Here is an 18,795-nt window from a genome sequence, read left to right on the forward strand (position 1 = left end):
TATAATTTCAACAGGTGTAATTGTTAATGTTGTGAAAATCATACTCCCCAGTTAACCCTTTCCTATTTGAGAGGACTTTCAGCTGTGAACGAATCAAATGTAATACTGTTCACCTGCTACTCATCAGCACTTTTATACAAGACCTCTAACAAGTGAAGTCAACCCTCAGTGTCTTTGGAGCATCTGAGAAGATTGATTTTTCATCTCTTAAGTTTGAGAAATGTTTGCTTGTGGAGCGGATTCAGCTAGTCTACAGAACATCATGACACCCAAAGGATTATCCAGGCAAAATCTACCACTAACCCCTAGAAGAATCCCAAAGTTTACTATTCCTCCAACGTTATCACTGTCTCTTCAGAAATCAAAAGATGAGGACACACGTAAGCTGCTATCTCCAGAAAGTCCAGAAGAACAGTCTCCTAGACATCGGCCTTCCACTGGTTCACCATACATTTCTGCCAAACTTCGTTTTACCCCCAAGATGAAGCTGAAACGTCTGCAGAATTCTGATTCAGAGGATCTCTCAGACCCTTCGACGTGTGCAGCAATGTCTCTGGAACATGTTGGAAAGGTCACCACACCTTATGGCTTTCGGACCTTGGCTGCCAGTCCCAGCGTCAGCCGGAGGGAGTCTTTATTCCATAAGCAGGGACGATGTGCAGAAAGGAAAAGGCCGGTGGATTATTTTTCTTCACCCACGTCTTTAAATTCTGTGTTCAATTCCACAAACAAGAGAAACGGCTCGGCAAGAAAGCCGCAAGACAGCCCAAATGACTGCGGTTCCCCTCGGAGATCCAAGAGAGAAGGCCTGGAGCTGTTTCTGAACAAACCATTGACTGTCTTGAGGAGTCTTACTCCGAAAAGGAAGAACCCTAACCAAAAACTTCAGCTATGAAAAAGTTGTAACTGATATCAGCATTCGTATGGATACTACTATTTAATTTTTGTTTTGCTGTTGCTCATTTTGAATGTAAAATAAAATACTTTTAATTCTAATCTTTGCAAATTTGTCACTTTTGGTAGTCAAACCGTATTACCTTGCATGCAGACAACCCACAGCCTGGTTTGTTAGAATCTCAAATCAACGCAAAAAGGTTTTTTTTTGCCTTTCTTTCCATCAAAACAGCTTTCCACATCAGTTCAATGTCTTGCATTTAATTCTTCAGGTTATAGACATTTTCTTAGAAATTATATTTTTAATCTAACCTTGTGTAAATATTTAATTATTTGATGGATCAAATAGTGATCAAAATAAGCGATGTTAAAAATATTGGCTGATAAAAAAAATCACTCCTGATTCATCTATTACATTGGAAATGGAAGGCCTTATCAGCTGCACAATGCATTGTGGGATAGAGTATCTAGTGTACTGTGTGCCCTTTTGTATATGGTACACTTAATTTTTTTTTAGATTATCTAGGTTTTGCATGTTAAGCATAATATACATCCAGTGTGCAAACTAAAGACATGCATGGTAGTAGAGTAGTATGTTATTGAAGACTGCAAATATATTTGTTTTCATCCCAACAAGAATACAAGACTTCAAACGTGACCTTTTGGTAAGAAAACCAAACTTTTTCCGCCCTTTTTTATTAATATCATAGTCATTTAACATAGTTACAATCTGTTTTTATGAAAATAAGTCAGTAGAAAGAATTCTTTAAAAAGTCCAAGTCAAGTCCTCCATTTGTACGGTCCTGCTTTCTGCAACTCTGTGCATTTCAAACATGAGATAAAAACTCAGACCCTCTGTAAAGTCTCCGGCTCCACTCTGCAGAGCCACAGTGTCCAAACAGGACAGAGTGTCAATCTTTATTAATGATGGGCATGGGAAAGGTCTGTTCAATATGAAAAGATAAAAGGCTTGAACCTGAAGGCCCCTATCTGCTTTCCACCATTCCAAAATGAACCTCCAAATGCAGTAAAATCTTTAATCAGTTTAAGATCCCTGTACTTCATGTTACAGTCCGGGTTCACTATTGTTAGTGGGTAATCGTTCTTTGAAGTACATTACCATGAATTTTTATGGATGGGCCATTGAGGAACATTAAATAACCCTTTTTGTTAAGGCAGTCTGTCTTGTTTGTACATCTGTCAGTCTATGCCAGTCTGGGTTTAGATTTTCCAGGCTTAGCCGCCCCCACTGCGCCCATCCTTGCACTTAACCAAACTCTGAGGCTTAAAATAGCCGAGCAGTGCAGTGGTTAGAGATTGTAGAGGCTTGTCTCCCAGGCTCCTCTGCATTTGAGTCCAGAGAAAGAGTTCTGCCCCTACAGTAGGAGAGTGTTTGGACAGGCTGTCCCCGATTGGCTGAGTCGATGATTGACGGGTAGTCTCCAGTGACGACACGATCACAGAGGGGGCGTGGTTATGCTGGGTGTGGTTGGCATGAGGACGAGGTCCTCTCAGTCGCTGTCAGAACCTACTGCAGATGAGCCTTTCCGTTTCCTCTTGGGAGCTTTGGGTTTGGAGTCCTCTTCCTCCTGGAGGGGAGTCAACAAAAGCCATTGAAAACAGATGACGAGTAGAACATAATAATAATATGGGTGCTAGTCTGAAGGCCTTTGTGATGATGTCAATTTGTGAGTGTAGATTTACCGAAGCGCTGCTGGATGCGCTCTCCTCTTCATTGCAGGGTTGAGGAGCCGCACCCTTGCGGGACCGTGGCGAGGACGCCGGGGCTTTGCGTCGAGATTTAGGCTGTTTGGAGGAATCCTCATATTCCTCAGCCAATGAGAAAAGATCACTGAACCTGACAGAAGAAAGAAGCGATGGACATTTAGTAAAATAAGAACTGGAAAATACAATACAATACAATAATAAATAAATTCTGATAAATGTGCCTTATCAAGCAAAAACACACCTCATTTTGTGGGCCTCATCGCAGCTGGCCTGAACATGCTGCAGGGCCTGTAATATTGGTGTCTGGGAAAAAACTGATACACCCACAAGAAGAATTCAGAGATCAATTGTTTATTGAAGTCAATATGAACAGTAAAATAGACAACTAGCCTGCTAAGAATTTAGTGGTGTTAAGAGTATTGGCTGTGGAGGGGAACTCACAGTTGTTCTTGGTGTTGCTGAGATTGAGTCTCAAACTGTCCAAATGTTCCAGCATCTGTTCCAGGGTCAGCTGAGCCAGTTTACTGCTGGAGCTCCTCAAGCTACACAAAAACACAGCACAACTCAAATATGTGTATATTCAAGAAGTACACTATCTTTCAAAAGTTTGGTAAGATATTTTTCTATGCTCAACAGACCTGCATTTATTTGGTAAAACATACAGTAAAAACAGTAATATTGTATAACACATATCTTTGCTGTTACTGAGTCCTTGCTGAATAAAAGTATACATTTATATACATTACTGACCTTAAACTTTTGAACAGTTGTGTATTTATAAACTTTAAAATTATATCATTTGAAATTCATTCGAACAGGAGCTTTTTACCCCAATTAGAAAACCATAATTTCAACCCAAACGGTTAAGTAGATATAACATTTTTAGGTCAAGATTGACTTAAAATAAAGTGTTTTCCACACAATCATTCCTTGCATGAACACATGGAAGCATATTTAATAATTAATTTAAAAGATATTTAAGTCAAACTTCAGCAATATTGGCATTTTTGCTACTGATTTTAAATCAGAGATGCTATTAAAATATAAAAAAAGAGATGTTTCTTAGTGCCATTATATTTGCAAGTCATACACAATGAGTGGGCAGAAAACTTGCCCACTGGCAAGATCTTTGTGATTTCCTAGTTATTTTTATACTGTAAATATTCAATGTACTTCATGTTTCTCCAGGGATACTGACCCTGTGGCCAATCCACTTGAGCTTGAACCTGCAACCTGTGTGTCCTCAGCCCAGGGCCTTAACCACACAGCATCTATCTTTCGGTTCAATGTCACAGGAGGGCTTCGAACTAGCCGAAGAACATGTCATTACCTCTGTCGTTTACGGGGCATGTTGTTGTTCTTGATGAGCAGGGCTTTGATGTGTTCTCCCAGCAGGTCGTCGTGTTTAGCCGCCCAGTGCCGCAGGATGCTGGTGGTGAACTGATCCTCTTGGTGATAGGGTCGGCTCAGCACCATCTTCACCATCTCCTCACTCGGCCTTCAGCACAGCACAGCAAAAAAAAAAATGAATAAAAAAATGACTGTCCCACAGCAGAAAATATAAGTAACCACTTGTGTGAAAAGACTTACTTTTCCCTGCGTAACTGCAGGAGCAGGCAGGATAGAGCCTCAGGATGCTCTGTGAGTAGAGAGAGAAGAGAATTATGGGAAATGTAAGTGTAAAGTGAAAGTGTGTGTCTATGTTGAGTGATGCTTACCCTTGTATTTGAGGTGCTGTAAAATGGGGGTGATGGTATCCAGAGGGATACTGTGCGCCAGGAAAAGCTGCCATGTGCTGTACTGCTCAAATGTCTCCCAGTCCAGAGACTGAACTGTAACACACAGATGCAGAGGGGAAAATGACATTTACAAAGCCATGGAAGAATATCTGGCACATTCACACAGATAAACACAAATTTCTCACTAAAGCTTTTAGCACAGAGTCAGTTTGAAATCCATGACAAAACAAGCTAAGAATACAGTAGTTGCCAAAAGTGATGTCCAGAGGGGATATTTGTTTTTTTATGACCCTACAAGTTTGATTATGTGATCAAAATATATATATATATATATATATATATATATATATATATATATATATATATATATATATATATATATATATATATATATATTTATATGAAGGAACAACAAAACACTGAACTTGGTGTTGATTTAGAATTTAGAATTGAACATAATTGATTTAGTTTAATTGAGCAGGGCCAGGGACATTTTTTTGTCCCTGTATATTGAATTTGGAGAGAATTTTTGTTCATTTTGTTGGCATTTTTACCCAAATCTCACATTAAATTCAGACCCTGGCGTTCGGTTTGTTTGGTGTAATAATGCAATTTGAACAGAAACTTGTGGGGTCAGATGGAGAACCATCAGAGCTTGCAAACTGAATTAAACTTACTGAGGATGTTGAGGACTGAGTCTTTACGGAACATGACCAGATTACCCATCATCACGTGACACATCAGCTCCTGAAGCTGTGAAAACAAGAGGAAGAGGTTAATAGAGATTTGGAAAAAAATAATAATTTGAATGTAATCAGTATCAAAGGGATCGTTCACCCCAAAAGTTTTATGTTTGCTCTATGCATGTCTGTTTATCATTGTTTATAAATGAATAAAGGACTAAATTAAATTAGTTTATCAAATGAAGCGATTGTGTCTCATCAGAAGATTAAATTGCTTTATTCAAATGGCTTACTTTTATGATCTTTATATCAACTTTTTGAAGCATCAACATTTTGGTGTAATGGACTTTCAATTGAGGAACATACATTTCTCAGGTTTCATTAAAAATATATCTTTATTCATTTTTAAAAAATATTTGTATGTCTTCTGGGTTTGGAATGACATGAGAATGAGTAAATGACGATATCATTTTCATTTTTGGGTGAACTATCCCTATAAAGGTGTAAATTTGAAACCTGTGCTGAGTCAATGACAGCTACGATCATGTTGAGGAGCTCTCCACTACGCAGGGTTTCATCTGGGAACTGTACAACACAAAAAAGTAAGAAAAGGGTGTGAAACTCTCAGTTGCAGGTACATTGGTGTTGGAGTATGACGTCTATGCGTGCACGCGCATTACCTCTGAATAGATGGAGGGGGTTAGATAGCACAGTAGCCTCACGTCATCCTCCTGACAGGCCTTCATGTCCATCATCAAGCAGGTGTGCAGGTCACCCAGAGCCGTGGCCTGAGCAAATGATTCGTACAGACTCATCTTCCCCGCTGCTGCTTTGCTGCAAAGACGTACATACACATTTTTATTTTATAGCCATATTGAAATACAATCAAAAAACATTGCCCACATTTATTTAGTTTTAATATTGTTTCAAATTGCTCAACCTGGATTTTCACATTCCTAAATAGCATAATTTCCAAATCAGGCACAACAAATCTCCAACGTTAAGTAATTTATCTTTCCATGTTTAATATAGAGCTATGTGAAGTGTGATTCATCAAAGAATTAGTGACAACGAAAGTCAACTGTGGTGTCGCCTCACTTATCTTGTGTCTGGGTCAAAAAGTTTCACTTGAACATGTCGCAAAGACAACAGCCAATGGCCAACTAGCATTTATGTTCTGCATCTGTATGAGAGAGAATAACTCTCCATACCAGCAGGTGACAGTAGTCTGTCATTCAAAAAGTGAAACTGAAAGAGGACAGGAGATGAGAAAAGCCTTCTGTGTTTACCATTATGACTTCGTCCTTTTCTTGCTTTTGATATTTTTTGGACTAAAGAACATTTGACTGTACCTGGCTTTGAGGTAGAAGAGCAGATGATAACCGATTTTCGGCTGTTTCTGGTAGAGCTCTGCGAGCAGGTCCAGCAGAACAGAGAAGCCACTGTTGTCTTCCTGCATCTGACACAAGTTCCTGAAGATCAGACACACCGGCTTACACACGGAATCCTCCAGCGACCTATTAGCACACACAGCAACATATTAGCCTCTTCATTAAGAAAAATAAACAAAAGTAACAGGACATAATGGGAAGAAAACAGGGGAAACGGGATAAGGATACAACTGGAAGACACATGTCCCAGATGAGCATCACGGCTCAAAGGGCTAACCACTAGATAGTGTGCTAATCGACTTGGCAGGAAGTCAGAGAGAAAGAGAAAAACATACTCTTCTGTGATCTCCTCAGGTAACACATCTCCTCTAAAGTGACTCTTAAACAGTTCAGCCAGACAGGAAGCTAGAGTGGACATCTGCTCTGAGTCAAAATCCTCCTGAAATAGGACAAATGAAAAAAAAAGTGTGTAAAAATTCAGCTGTATTTGAAGCTCAGCTCAAAATATTCACCCTGAGCAAAGCTCACCTCTAAAATAAGATCCACAATTTCCTGCATGACCTCGCAGTGTGTTTCTGTGTCACTGAGAGAGAAAGAGCCGCACAAATGAGACTTACGCAATTGAGATCTTAATATATCCATAATACAGGTTATTAATCAAGTGTCTCACCTCCCTTTCTGCAGCTGGAGAACCCTCTCTTTAAGCGCCTCGTCTAATTGGTCCACGAAAGGTGTGATGTCAGCAGGTTCTTCAATGTAGGTTTCCTTGAGCTGTTGGAACTTGAACTCTCGTTTTTTACCTTGGGATAAACAAGGGTGAATATCATGATGCTACTGATATGAACTGAAAATACAAAATTGGGTCATGGTCATCATCTTGAGCCAGAGCCACTGATCTAGATTATATCTAGATAGCACATAAGCTCCACTCCAACTAAAACTTTGTGAAGCAGAGCATCTTATTCTTAATAGGTTGATCTAAAGGCCTGAGCTAAAGTGGATCTGCCGCTACTAAAAGCATCTTACCTTTGTTGTTCAACTCTTCCTCATCATCACTGAAGGTGGCATCTGTGGTGTCATAGCAACCATCCTCCTTATCAAGCACATGATTGTCCATCTCCAAGGGAACAGATTCCTCCATTTTTACTACATAACAGATTAAACATTAACTTTTAGGTTCAATCATTTATTAAATGTGACCACAACCTCAACTACACAAAACAAATCCCTCCTCCTTGTATAAGATTTTAATAGGCAAATATTAATCCTAATCTCATACTAATGCTATTATTTTGTAAGGATGACTATTATACAAGATTAGCGCTTTTCAAATAATAGTATGCTAAAAAACAAAGTAAGCCAAAATGCCCTTTTGTATAACATTTCTGGTGGATTGAGTTGTTTTTATTTATTGATATGACTTGCAATGAAAGAGTGGTGTAGTTCTGACCTTCTGAGGGCGGTGACGGGGAACTGCAGAACTCTGGGAAGCGTTCTCTCAGCATAGACCGCAGCTCACGGTCCAGTTTAGGGTTGTCAAACAGAGGTGCTAGATGACTGCGAAAGGGAAAGAGATCAGTCAGGATCATTATATAACAAAGCATCTTGAAACCAGCAGGGTCACATGGGTTGGCATTATTGATGAAGTGTCTGTATGAGCACATGGCATTGATTGTGTGAGTGTGTGATAAACTAACGCCAGCACTCTCTTCTCCATGATGAAGTTGAGAGAGTTGAAGACACCCTGCCGCACTTGAACCTCAAGAGGAGGAAAAAAGTGTGGGATGATCTGAAGAAGAAGACGACAGCGGGTAAACCAAAGAATTAAAACACAACAATAACTGGCATTCACAAAACAAACAGAAAACAGAAATTTCAGTGGAAAATAATGCAGGACAGGACTTTTTTTTTTACTGGACTGGTTCTCATTTGTTAACATTAGTTAACTACATTAGAAATATTACTCATTGCTAGTCCATTTTAATTAAAGCATTTATTAATCTCAGTTAATGTTAATTTGTTAATGTTTTTAATTTAAAATCAAAAGTTGTATCTATTAATATTATTTAAATGGACCTGAGCTTACATGAACTAAAAAAGAATAGTTGTATTTTATTAACTAATGTTAAGAAAGATTAATAAACACTGTAACAAAATGTATTTGTCATTGTTAGTTAAGGCATTAACCAATGTTAACTAATAGGGCCTTCTTGTAAAGTCTTACAGTAATTCCAGAGGAAAAGTTATTTACTCCATAACTTATTTAAAAAAATCCATTTTGATTTGATGTTTTTAAATGTGTATTTTAAAAAGACACTTCTGTTAAATTCTGGTGATTCTATTTTTAAAGCCATTACTCACACTTAATGTGCAAGAAATGAACAAGCTCTTAGATACAGTACGAGCTGAGAAACAGTTTCTCACCCGACACATGAAGTCCAGAAGTGTGGCTGTAATAGCAGGATGTGGCTTCATGGAGTGATGCATCACCAAAATGGCTGGCTCTAAAAGAGAAAGAGAAAGAGGGAGAGAGAAAGATCAAAGAAAAAAGCAGAGCATCAGTGACTGGGTTAAGGCAAAGCATCTGGTTATTACATGTCTGTTTATGAAGTCAAAGCTGAAAGACACAGTAATGGCATCCTGCCTCTCTTACCAATGTTCATGATGCTGTCTTTCTCAGGGTTGAAGAAGAGCCAGTCATAGAACAAGGCCAGTTTGGCATTAGATGCAGCAACATTAGACTGATGAGACAAAACTTCAGCATTAATTACAGATTTTTTGAGACCCTTTTTAAGACCTGCACAAATAAAATGAATACCATATGGGCAAGGTAGGGGAATGTGTATGGAAACATTTTAAACTGTAAATTGACTGTAAAAAAACACAATTTAAACTTTAAAGTTAAAATAATACAGGTTTTGACAAAAACAAAAGGTTTTTATAAAATTATAAACCTCACATTTCAGCCATTTTTTAAGAAAAAGGAAGTCAAAAGTATAAATGATTAAATGTATGAGAACCTTTTCATTGGTCAAAAAAGGCGGACTGACAGAAGATGCCACTTATGAAACAGCAGAAATATAGCAGTTACCCCAGTTATCTCTAAAAAAGCAGCACTGTGCTTATAAACACTACTTTATTAAGTATAATAAAGTGTTGACTTTGAAACAATGCAAAGCTTACAAAAGCTTTAAACATGATATTAAGCCATTTCATAATTATTGCTTTTCCATCCCCAAACTTAAGACCTCTTGAAATGATAATTAAGACTTCTTATACCATTTAAGACTTTTTATGACCTTAAATTTGATAAAACTTAATTTAAGACTTTTTAAGGACGCACAGGGAACTTTAGGAAATGTTTATAGTAATTGCTTACCGTGCAGGTAGTCAGGAGCCAGCCAATAATCGCCCAGCGCGGCAAAATATCAGAGCTCAGCACTTCATTTGATGGATGAACCACACCACATATATAACGAATGAGGTCACAGCGCAGTGATTGGCTCTCAGCTGTGGATAGATACTGCCGCTGAAACCAGTCCTGATAGCGCTTCTGCTGGCCAAACCGAACCTGCAGCCAGGGAGAGCAAGAGTGTTTGACTTTCAAGTCACAAACAAATAGTGGTTTCTGTGTCAGGTATCAAGTGCTTGCGTGTTTACCCTTGAGGTCATGAACAGCAGCTTGGTCTCCATGTCAGGGGTGAGTCGGCAGGCCAGAAACTTGCGTGAGGTTCTAGAGGTGAGGAGCTGCAATATACCTGCAGCGAGACAAGGCAACAAGAGCACTTCAGTAACACATACACAATCTTTACTGTGTTACTGTAGAAATTCCCTCACGCACACCTGTGAACTGTGGGCTAAGGGTCTGAGGATTGTGCAGCAGGTCTCGCCACAGCAAATCCATCTCAGGAATACGAGCCACATTCTGTAAGAGTCTGACGAGATCCCTCCCCATGATAAAACACTCCATGAACTGTCAAAACACAATCACATAGCAATTAAACACATGAAACAGCAACAAAACATTTAAACATCTGTAATGAATAACATTCAAGTGAAATTAAAAATGTAGGGCAGACTTTATACATTAGGATTTGAGTGGATGAAAACTGATAATACCGGTTAATATTAACTTACCCAGAAATTATGTATAGTATCAGAGGTTGATAAAATTGAATTATAGTTAAAGACATTTATTATGTTACAAAATATTTCTATTTCAAATAAATGCTGTTCTTTTGAACTTTCTATTCATCAAAGAATACTGAAAATAAAGTATCAGTTTTCACAAAAATATTATACAGCGCAACCGTTTTTAACATTGATTATTAAAAAAAGTTTCTTGAGCAGCAAATCCACATTTTAGAATGATTTCTGAAGGATTGAATTCAACTTTGTCTTTTTATAAATGTTTTGAATATATATTGAATAATATATTTTAAAATATATATTCAAATAAAAAAAGTTATTTTAAATCGTAATAATATTTCACAATATTAAATCACAATGATGAAATAAATCCAGCCTGGTTGAGAATAAGAAACTTCCTTCAAACACATAAAAAATATTATATTATATCTGTATATTATAGACATAAATATTTTATTTGTTTACCTCCATATCATGTGACCATTAAAAGAACAGAGAATAGTACACATGCAAATGTGTTGTTAAATTATTTAAATAATTTCAAGTAAATATTTAAGTAAATATATTGGGTCAAACGGGTTTGGCTGACACAAAAAAAAAACGTGATGTATAGGATAGCCTACATTTATACACAAATGCTATCTGAGCCTCCAATATTTAGATTACAAACACAACTATTAGTTGAAGCCTGATTGGACAGGAAGACCAGGAACATTTACATAAGGTACGTAACAGTCAATTTGGATTTCATGCTGTTTTTAAAATCTGTTGAATAATTGCTGGCAGCCTACTTTAATCACAGCTGGTTCAGGCCCAAGTCACAAGTTAAATCCCAAGTGTTCTTGACCCAGATACAGACATCACAATCCTGCTTTAGTGCACTTGAACGAGCCCCTTCACCTCAGCCGGCTTCAGGGGGAGTGTCCTTGAAATTAGTCTACAGCAAGACGCACTGAATAAAAACGATTTACCTTTCAATGCGTTTCTGGTCTTTTAATTCAATTAAAAATGTTGCAATCCAGTTTAAAGTTTTGCATCATGGCTCAATGTGTCAGAGTATGTGGGCTCAAAAATAAATTTCATGAGGTGCATCATAGAAATCAATTTCATGAGGTGCATCATAGAAAACAAATGATGGCCAGTTTTTCTTCATTATCCAGTTTAACTCATTAACACAGACACAAAAAACATCCCCAAAAATTCACCTTGTGCTCAATGTAAACTACTCATGAAAAGTTCGGAATATAAAAAATTATAAGGATAAAAAAAAAAAACATCAGCAAATCAGCATGATTGTGTGACACTGAAGACTAGAGTAATGGCTGCTGAATATACAGCTTTGCCATCACAGGAATGAATTACATTTAAAGCCAAAGTCACACTAACACTTTGAGCATGTGAAATGTCTACGGACACTGATATGATGTCACACATTACGGCATAATATATATACGATCTACTCAAATATACACTTTACAGCAAAAAGTTTGTATTCTTTTAATTCAGCTAAGAGGTCACGTCGTAACGCATCAATCTTCTGTTGGTCATGCGTCTCCACGTGATGCAGATTCGCAGGTCAGAGTTTACCAAACTTGAACTTTGGAGTGTAGCGGAACCAGAAACTTCTATGCATCAGCTCGCATTTCCAGTCTCCCGCATTCACATGTGTTTAAATGCAAGTCAAAAGTCTTTATTCAAATAGAAAATTATTATAAATTATAATAATATTTCACAATACTACTGTTTTTACTGTATTTTTGATTAAATTAATGATGCCTTGGTGAGCATAAGAAACGTCTTTCAAAAACATAATTATTCCAAACTTGACCAGTACTGTAACAAAAAAATATTAAAAAAATAAACGTACGTCCGGATTTGAAGTCTTTCCTGTACTCACCCTCTCTCTAAGCAGTCCGATGCAGAAGTCCACCTCTCTCTGTCTGAGGGACAGCAGGTTTGGCGTCCCATGGTCCACTATGAGCCTCAGGTATGTGTACACAGACATGGCCACTAACATCCCACTCTTCAGCACCCACTCTCTGTCCATCACACAAACACATTCATGAAACTGACAATAAACTCTGGTCCATTTGCATGGACGTAGTTACCGCCCAGAGAGCAACAGTCACATCAAAATCACATGCTGTTTGACTTAAAACCTCTTACCTCTGGTCCACTAAGATCTCCAACACGTTCTCTGCCAACCACAGATTTTTGTTGGAGATGTCTCCCCCTGCAGAGAGACGTAGGTTAGACAAACAATATAGGGGGTACGTAGTAAATATGTAGAATGACTTTCATGTGTGTATGAACGCACCAGCGATCTGTTTCATGAGTGTCATAAGAACCCCATCGGCTCCAATGACTCCGCTCTTCACCAGCTCTCTGACCAACCACACCAGCTGCCCACACAAAAAGAAGAGACGTCAAAAGTGCCGTTAACACAACAAAACTATATGAATTATGTTGGTATATGAATGGTGGTTGAGGAGATTTCCCCTTCCATGTAAAGTGCTTTGAGTACCCAGAAAATACATATAAATGTAACGAATTATTATTATTTAAAACATTTTTTTAACTTAAAATAAATATATTATAAAACTGAAATGTTTAAGTTGAAGTACTAAAATTATTTACAAAAATTGAGCTAAATAGCAATATTTGTAAAAATAAAAATCACAGCACATACAATTACTAAACCTTGTAAATGAAAACTAAAAATATAAAATGTAATTCTAAATAGTAATAAATACTAAATAGTATATAAATAATACTAAAATAACACTCATTAACAGCACAAACACAACAGCTCCTGTCATCCCACCTGCGTGCGGCACACGTCCTGCAGCTTAAGAAACTTTTCCATGAGGATCTGGTTGATTTTCATGAGTACCACGTTCATGCCATCCCGATTCACTAACGTCAGGTCCCTGTAGCACTGCAGGACACAATGCTACGTTAATGTTCCGGGAGAACAGTTAGAGAAGAAGAGCATTCTGTGGTATGTATATGAATCAGATCTCATGAAGCGTCGACATACCCTCTGTGCTTGTGTGGGCTCTGTGAGCAGAAGCGCGAAGAGACCCAGACACACCTCCTCATGCTGCTGTGGACCCTTACAAACCTGCACACACACACACACACACACACATCATCCCCATCAAACCCTTTCATGAATACATCATCATCAACAATGGTTCTTCTAAATATAGCCAAGTGAAGTTCCTTTAAGTATTCTCAACTTTTTTCTTTTTTTTTTAGTTCTTTTAGACACTTTTATTGATCTCAGATCTCAAGTCAGTCACAAATTGAAAAGATATGTTGAAGAGAAGACAGGAAATTGCAAGTTCCAAGCCAGATTTAAACTCATGTACTTCACGAGCAACACGTCAACAATCAATATGCACTAACCAGTGTGCTAAACGTCTTGCTGTTCTTCTCTTTTATAAGCCTGTGGGTAAAAGTAATGCGGCATCCCACTGATGGAAACATTTATGATTACATAATGCTGACGGTTTCGATTACTATTTTTAAACAACTGTATGCAGTATTCAGTGTGTAGTATAGTTAGCCTAGTATTCCATTCCACACACAATAATCATAACAACAGCTATGACATGCACTACTGCGGCAGATTGTGTTTTGAGAGAAATTAACACTATTATTCAGCAAGGATGCATTTATTATTTGTCGAAAGTGACAGTAAAGACATTTATAATGTTAAAAAATATTCATATTTCAAATAAATGATGTCTTTTACTCTTCTATTCATCAAAGAATCTGGAAATAAAATGCATCACGGTTTCCACACAATATTACATTAACTATTTTCAACCTTGATAACAGTCATAAAGGTTTCTTGAAAACCAAATCAGCATAATGATTTCTAAAGATTCATGTTACACTGAAGACTGGAGTAATGATTCTGTAAAATGAGTAATTAAATATATTTTTATTTAATGGTAATGGTAAGTTTTAATAAATAAATAAAAAATAACTTTTTTTGTAGTAACTGTTTTATAAAATCAATAAGACATGAATGTTGTTCTGTGGCATTGCTGAAGGGTTTGCAGGGCCTCCACTGAACGCGGTGTAATAAAACCCTTCTGTCACGACTATATTCCAAATATAGCACAGTACCTTATTGCTTAAATAAATGGCCATTTCTTGAAATATAACAGGCATTTGCTGGAAATCCACATTAAGAATAACAAAGAAATAAGTTAAGGCCTCATTTCTGACTCACATGATCTGCACGTGTAGGATAACACAGGCAAAAAATCCGAAATCAAATACTTCCCTACTATATAGTAAGTGAAAAACAGTCCAAATACACAGTATTCAAAAAACAGTAGGCGAAAAGTACCCGGATGACCTACTACTACCACCGAGATTCTTAAAGGTGCTCTAAGCGATCTCGGTTGGCGTAACCTCTTGTTGATGTTTGAATTATTATCAAACAAAACGGAGGCTAGCTAGACCCTCCCTCCTCCTCATCCACGCAATAACCCCCCAAACCCCACCCCACATCATTCTTATCGGTTATTGGCTGGAACAGTTTGTTATGTTTCGTGGTGCGGGTCGCTCTGTTTATTGCTCAGTTTGTTTTTGCTGCTGTTTGTGGAGCTTGGGCTCTCTGCAGAGACCGTGTTTTTTTTACAGTGTGTTCAGGGGACAGGCAGATAGCGGATAGTGAGGAGATGTTCTTTGCGGTATGTGAAAAAAAATGGTTTGGCCTAAAAACGCGCAAGATCGCTTAGAGCACCTTTAAGTGCACATCTGATGGACACTTTCCCATGAGGCCATGGAAGAGGATTTATAAATGGCAGTGAAGCGACGCAACTAACACTGATAGGTCACGTGACTGTAACGACATGGTATTTAGACATGGCGGCTAATTTTCATTCATACATGTTCATATTATACAGAACATACTTTTGAATGGTCGCGAACGCCAAGTAAATTCAAATTAAGTACCTAATCAGAAAGTAATCGATTTCAGACACAATTCATTTTTATTAATTTACAGTTAACTGGTAATTGGTGGATAAGCATTTACAAATCATTAGTCTATTTAAATCAGATGTCGATTTCTCTGTCACTTATTATATTTAAATTACCATCCTTAAGGCTGTTCACACAGAACACGTTTTTGCGGTTAAAAACAGATCAGTAGAATGCAAGAAAGTGTAGAGACGCGTTTTATCATGAGTGCCATGTTTTCAGAGTGCCATGTTTTCAGAGTGCCATGTTTTCAGAATGCCGTGTCATGCGCGAGACGCAGCAAAAGACGTGAGAAGTGAGCGCAGTGGTAAAAAACATCCGTCTAGCGTGTGTTTACATTGAAAAATAATGGACAAGTAGCGGAATGAAAAACACGTTATGTGTTAACGGCCCCTCAGTATACAAATTACTTCAATAAGTGTCAACAGATATATTAAAGTTAATGTGGACATATGGTTCCCAACATAGCCTAAGCATTCAAAAATAACAACATTTTGCTCTGCTCGAAAACATATATATCATTTTTGTATTCTACTAATTTCTATTGCTTCCTGAAAACTCACAATTTTTAAATTCCATTATATGTCCAGCTTTTTATGAGGTGGGAATCCTGATGCGTGTTATTTTATGTGGATGTGTGACTAATAAACACTCACATGAGCAGTGATGGCATCATTGGCTTCCCGCTCTGACAGCCCATTGGTTATAGACGTGGTGATGCTCACACACCTCTCCAGGCGCTGAAACACACACACACACACACACACACACACACACACACACACACACACACACACACACACACACACACACACACACACACACACACACACACACACACACACACGACGTCAAAAACAAATGAATACTGTAGTTAGTAAGTACATTTAATCGTAGGGGGAACAAGCAATATTATGTGAAGACATTTTTGTATAATGTTTTAATCAATGTAATAATTACAAAAGCATAATTTCATAATTACACTAATATAATTAATAATAATGCATATAATTATAATTGAGTACTATTTTACATTTATATATTGACAATTATATTAAAATACAAACAATTCCATAATATATGACTGCTTACTAAAAAGCTAAACTTTGACACATATATTTTTCATAAATATGTAATTGGTGTTTTTGCATACATTTCTGTTTCATAATTATCTATCTATCCATCTATCCATGGATTCCATATGTTCATAAACAGTCTAATCTCAATTGAAGGACACGACTGCATCACTGTTTAATACCGTTCCCAGCAGATGGAGAGTCACTGACACCATCAGCTGTCATTTTAGTACATATATGACATAGTAACATCATTGTGTTCATCACAAATCATGTTTACACTGCTGCAGCATCTCCTTCCTTTACATTTTAATATTCAAATAAGATAAAATAATACAAAAGCCATCCCTGCAACTATCAGCCCTGTTCTGAGAGATCCTACAAGTCTGATAGTGTCAACTTCTCAATTCTGCTTGTCCTTTTGTTATTGTACTTAGTTTTCACCATGTTTTTCTTCACAAATGTGTGTTGTGCAGGACGACGTTAACGGCCAAAGGGAATGAGTCGATCCCTACCTCCTCCAGCTCATCTTTGGCGTCCAGGCTGGTGGACACCAGAAGGCGACCCTGTGCTTTACCCTTAGCCGGCGAGGGCTCCATCTCCTCCCGCCTCGCTGCGCCCACACACACGGGACCTGACGGGGGTTTAGGGCGCTGTTTAAAACCCTTCTTTCACTGTTTACGTGGGACTGTGGGGCTTATGAACTAGTTAACCCTCTCTCCGCCCAGTCCTAGGTGCCTACAGTGTGTTTACGACTCTTAATTCGCCACCTTCGCGCGACCACTCCAGTGTTTCCACAGTGTCCAACTGTAACAATTCAACTTCCGCAGGGCATGGTGGCCTAGCGGAAGTGTTCCGAACGCAGAGTGAAGGTGGAGCGAAAATACCCATTTATACCAATCGCGTGCTGGGCATTTTGATTGACGTGGCAGTTGACCAATCACGGTGATGGCACTGTCAGCGAGACCAGTTACTGGACAAAAAGAAGCCCGTGGAACTTGACAAGAACGCTGCTTCTGTGTAAACATGTGGGTCAAAACTCAGACAGAAAGTAAACAATAAGGATGGGATGCAAATAACAAAATAGAAAATTTCAAACATTAAGGATGGAATGCAAATAACACATGGATACATACGTGCTGACTTTTAAATGCGTTAACATCAGACATTTAATATATAATATATATTATAATTAACCCTCTGTTGCTATTCGGTCTATTTTGACAAAAAAATTGTACGGTGGGAAAAGGTTAAATTGTACTGAAAAAAAGGTCACACTTGTAGGCTACTGATCGTGGTAAAAAATGACCGCATTGGAAACGAATGGGAAGCGAATTTCATCTAGTGGAAACGTTTGGTACTGCGCCGAAACAAAATCTTACTGAAAGCTCTTTTTTAATCAAACACAACTTGTTTAAATTTTACGGGTATGATTTTCTCACAGTTTTAGAATAAAACATGTTTTGTAAAAAATATATACCTATTTCATATCACATGTCAGTTTTTATGCATAATATTTTATTATCCCAGGGAACTGTGAGCTCTATCAAGAGCACCTGCTTTGAAGTGGCTGATGTTAGCACCACGTCTGGCCTCAATCCAGTTGCCACGATGTGAATTTGAACTACCTCCCCAGATCGACTTTTAGCTCCAATCCGAAGCCGAGGTGAACAGCCGAGCTGCCGGCTTGGACTGTGCGTGGCTGCTCCCCGCCTTGACAAAGGTGATGTTCCCCGGTATGGCAGCCGTGCTTATTCTATAACTTTTTTTAAATGTCATTTTTTAAACTCTTTTCACTTCAGCAATAATCTGGCAAGTATTTTCTTTAAAAATATACCAAACTTAAGTCTGCCGAATAGCCTACATCAGTCGTCTGCCCAGATCCGGGCCAACTATGGAATTTGTAATTTTTTATAAAAAAAAAAAAATAAATATTATATAGCCTATATATATTATATATATATATATATATTTTAGGGCTGTCAAAAAATTAATCGCGTCCAAAATAAAAGTTTGTGTTTACATAATATATGTGTGTGTACTGTGTATAATTATTTTTGCCTAGCCTATATAAAAACACACACAATCATGTATATATTTATATATAATATAAATTATATAAATTAATATA

General features: G+C 37.7%; 1 protein-coding gene across 2 annotated transcripts; it reads right to left on the reverse strand.

The window, feature by feature from the left end:
* Window positions 1-1,433: 1,433 nt before the first annotated feature.
* ints3 (integrator complex subunit 3) lies at window positions 1,434-17,527 on the reverse strand. 2 transcript variants are annotated; one of them, XM_079591298.1, is made up of 29 exons: window positions 17,180-17,527; window positions 16,245-16,328; window positions 13,625-13,708; window positions 13,409-13,522; window positions 12,902-12,986; window positions 12,751-12,817; window positions 12,482-12,623; window positions 10,279-10,408; window positions 10,096-10,193; window positions 9,815-10,006; window positions 9,089-9,176; window positions 8,860-8,939; window positions 8,133-8,224; window positions 7,886-7,992; window positions 7,462-7,581; window positions 7,106-7,235; window positions 6,964-7,018; window positions 6,771-6,874; window positions 6,397-6,561; window positions 5,725-5,878; window positions 5,561-5,629; window positions 5,039-5,114; window positions 4,341-4,454; window positions 4,213-4,261; window positions 3,953-4,120; window positions 3,064-3,164; window positions 2,864-2,936; window positions 2,599-2,752; window positions 1,434-2,483 (listed from the first exon to the last, which is right to left on the reverse strand). In XM_079591298.1, the coding sequence occupies exons 1-29, from the start codon at window positions 17,261-17,263 to the stop codon at window positions 2,406-2,408; spliced, it is 3,057 nt and encodes a 1,018-aa protein (XP_079447424.1). In that variant the 5' UTR covers window positions 17,264-17,527; the 3' UTR covers window positions 1,434-2,405. The 2 variants fall into 2 exon arrangements, with proteins under 2 accessions (XP_079447424.1, XP_079447423.1); XM_079591297.1 differs by having other exon boundaries at window positions 1,523-2,483; window positions 3,953-4,123.
* Window positions 17,528-18,795: the final 1,268 nt, after the last annotated feature.

This window comes from Phoxinus phoxinus (assembly GCF_949152265.1).
Source record: "Phoxinus phoxinus genome assembly, chromosome: 19".
Lineage (NCBI taxonomy): Eukaryota > Metazoa > Chordata > Actinopteri > Cypriniformes > Leuciscidae > Phoxinus > Phoxinus phoxinus.

Coding starts and splice junctions, on each gene's coding strand:
- ints3 (XM_079591297.1), bottom strand. CDS start 17,263: ATGGAGCCCTCGCCGGCTAAGGGTAAAGCACAGGGTCGCCTTCTGGTG. Junction 8,225..8,859: donor TTCTGGACTTCATGTGTCGG/GTGAGAAACTGT, acceptor CTTCTTCTTCAG/ATCATCCCACACTTTTTTCC. Junction 6,875..6,963: donor TTGTGGATCTTATTTTAGAG/GTGAGCTTTGCT, acceptor GTCCTATTTCAG/GAGGATTTTGACTCAGAGCA.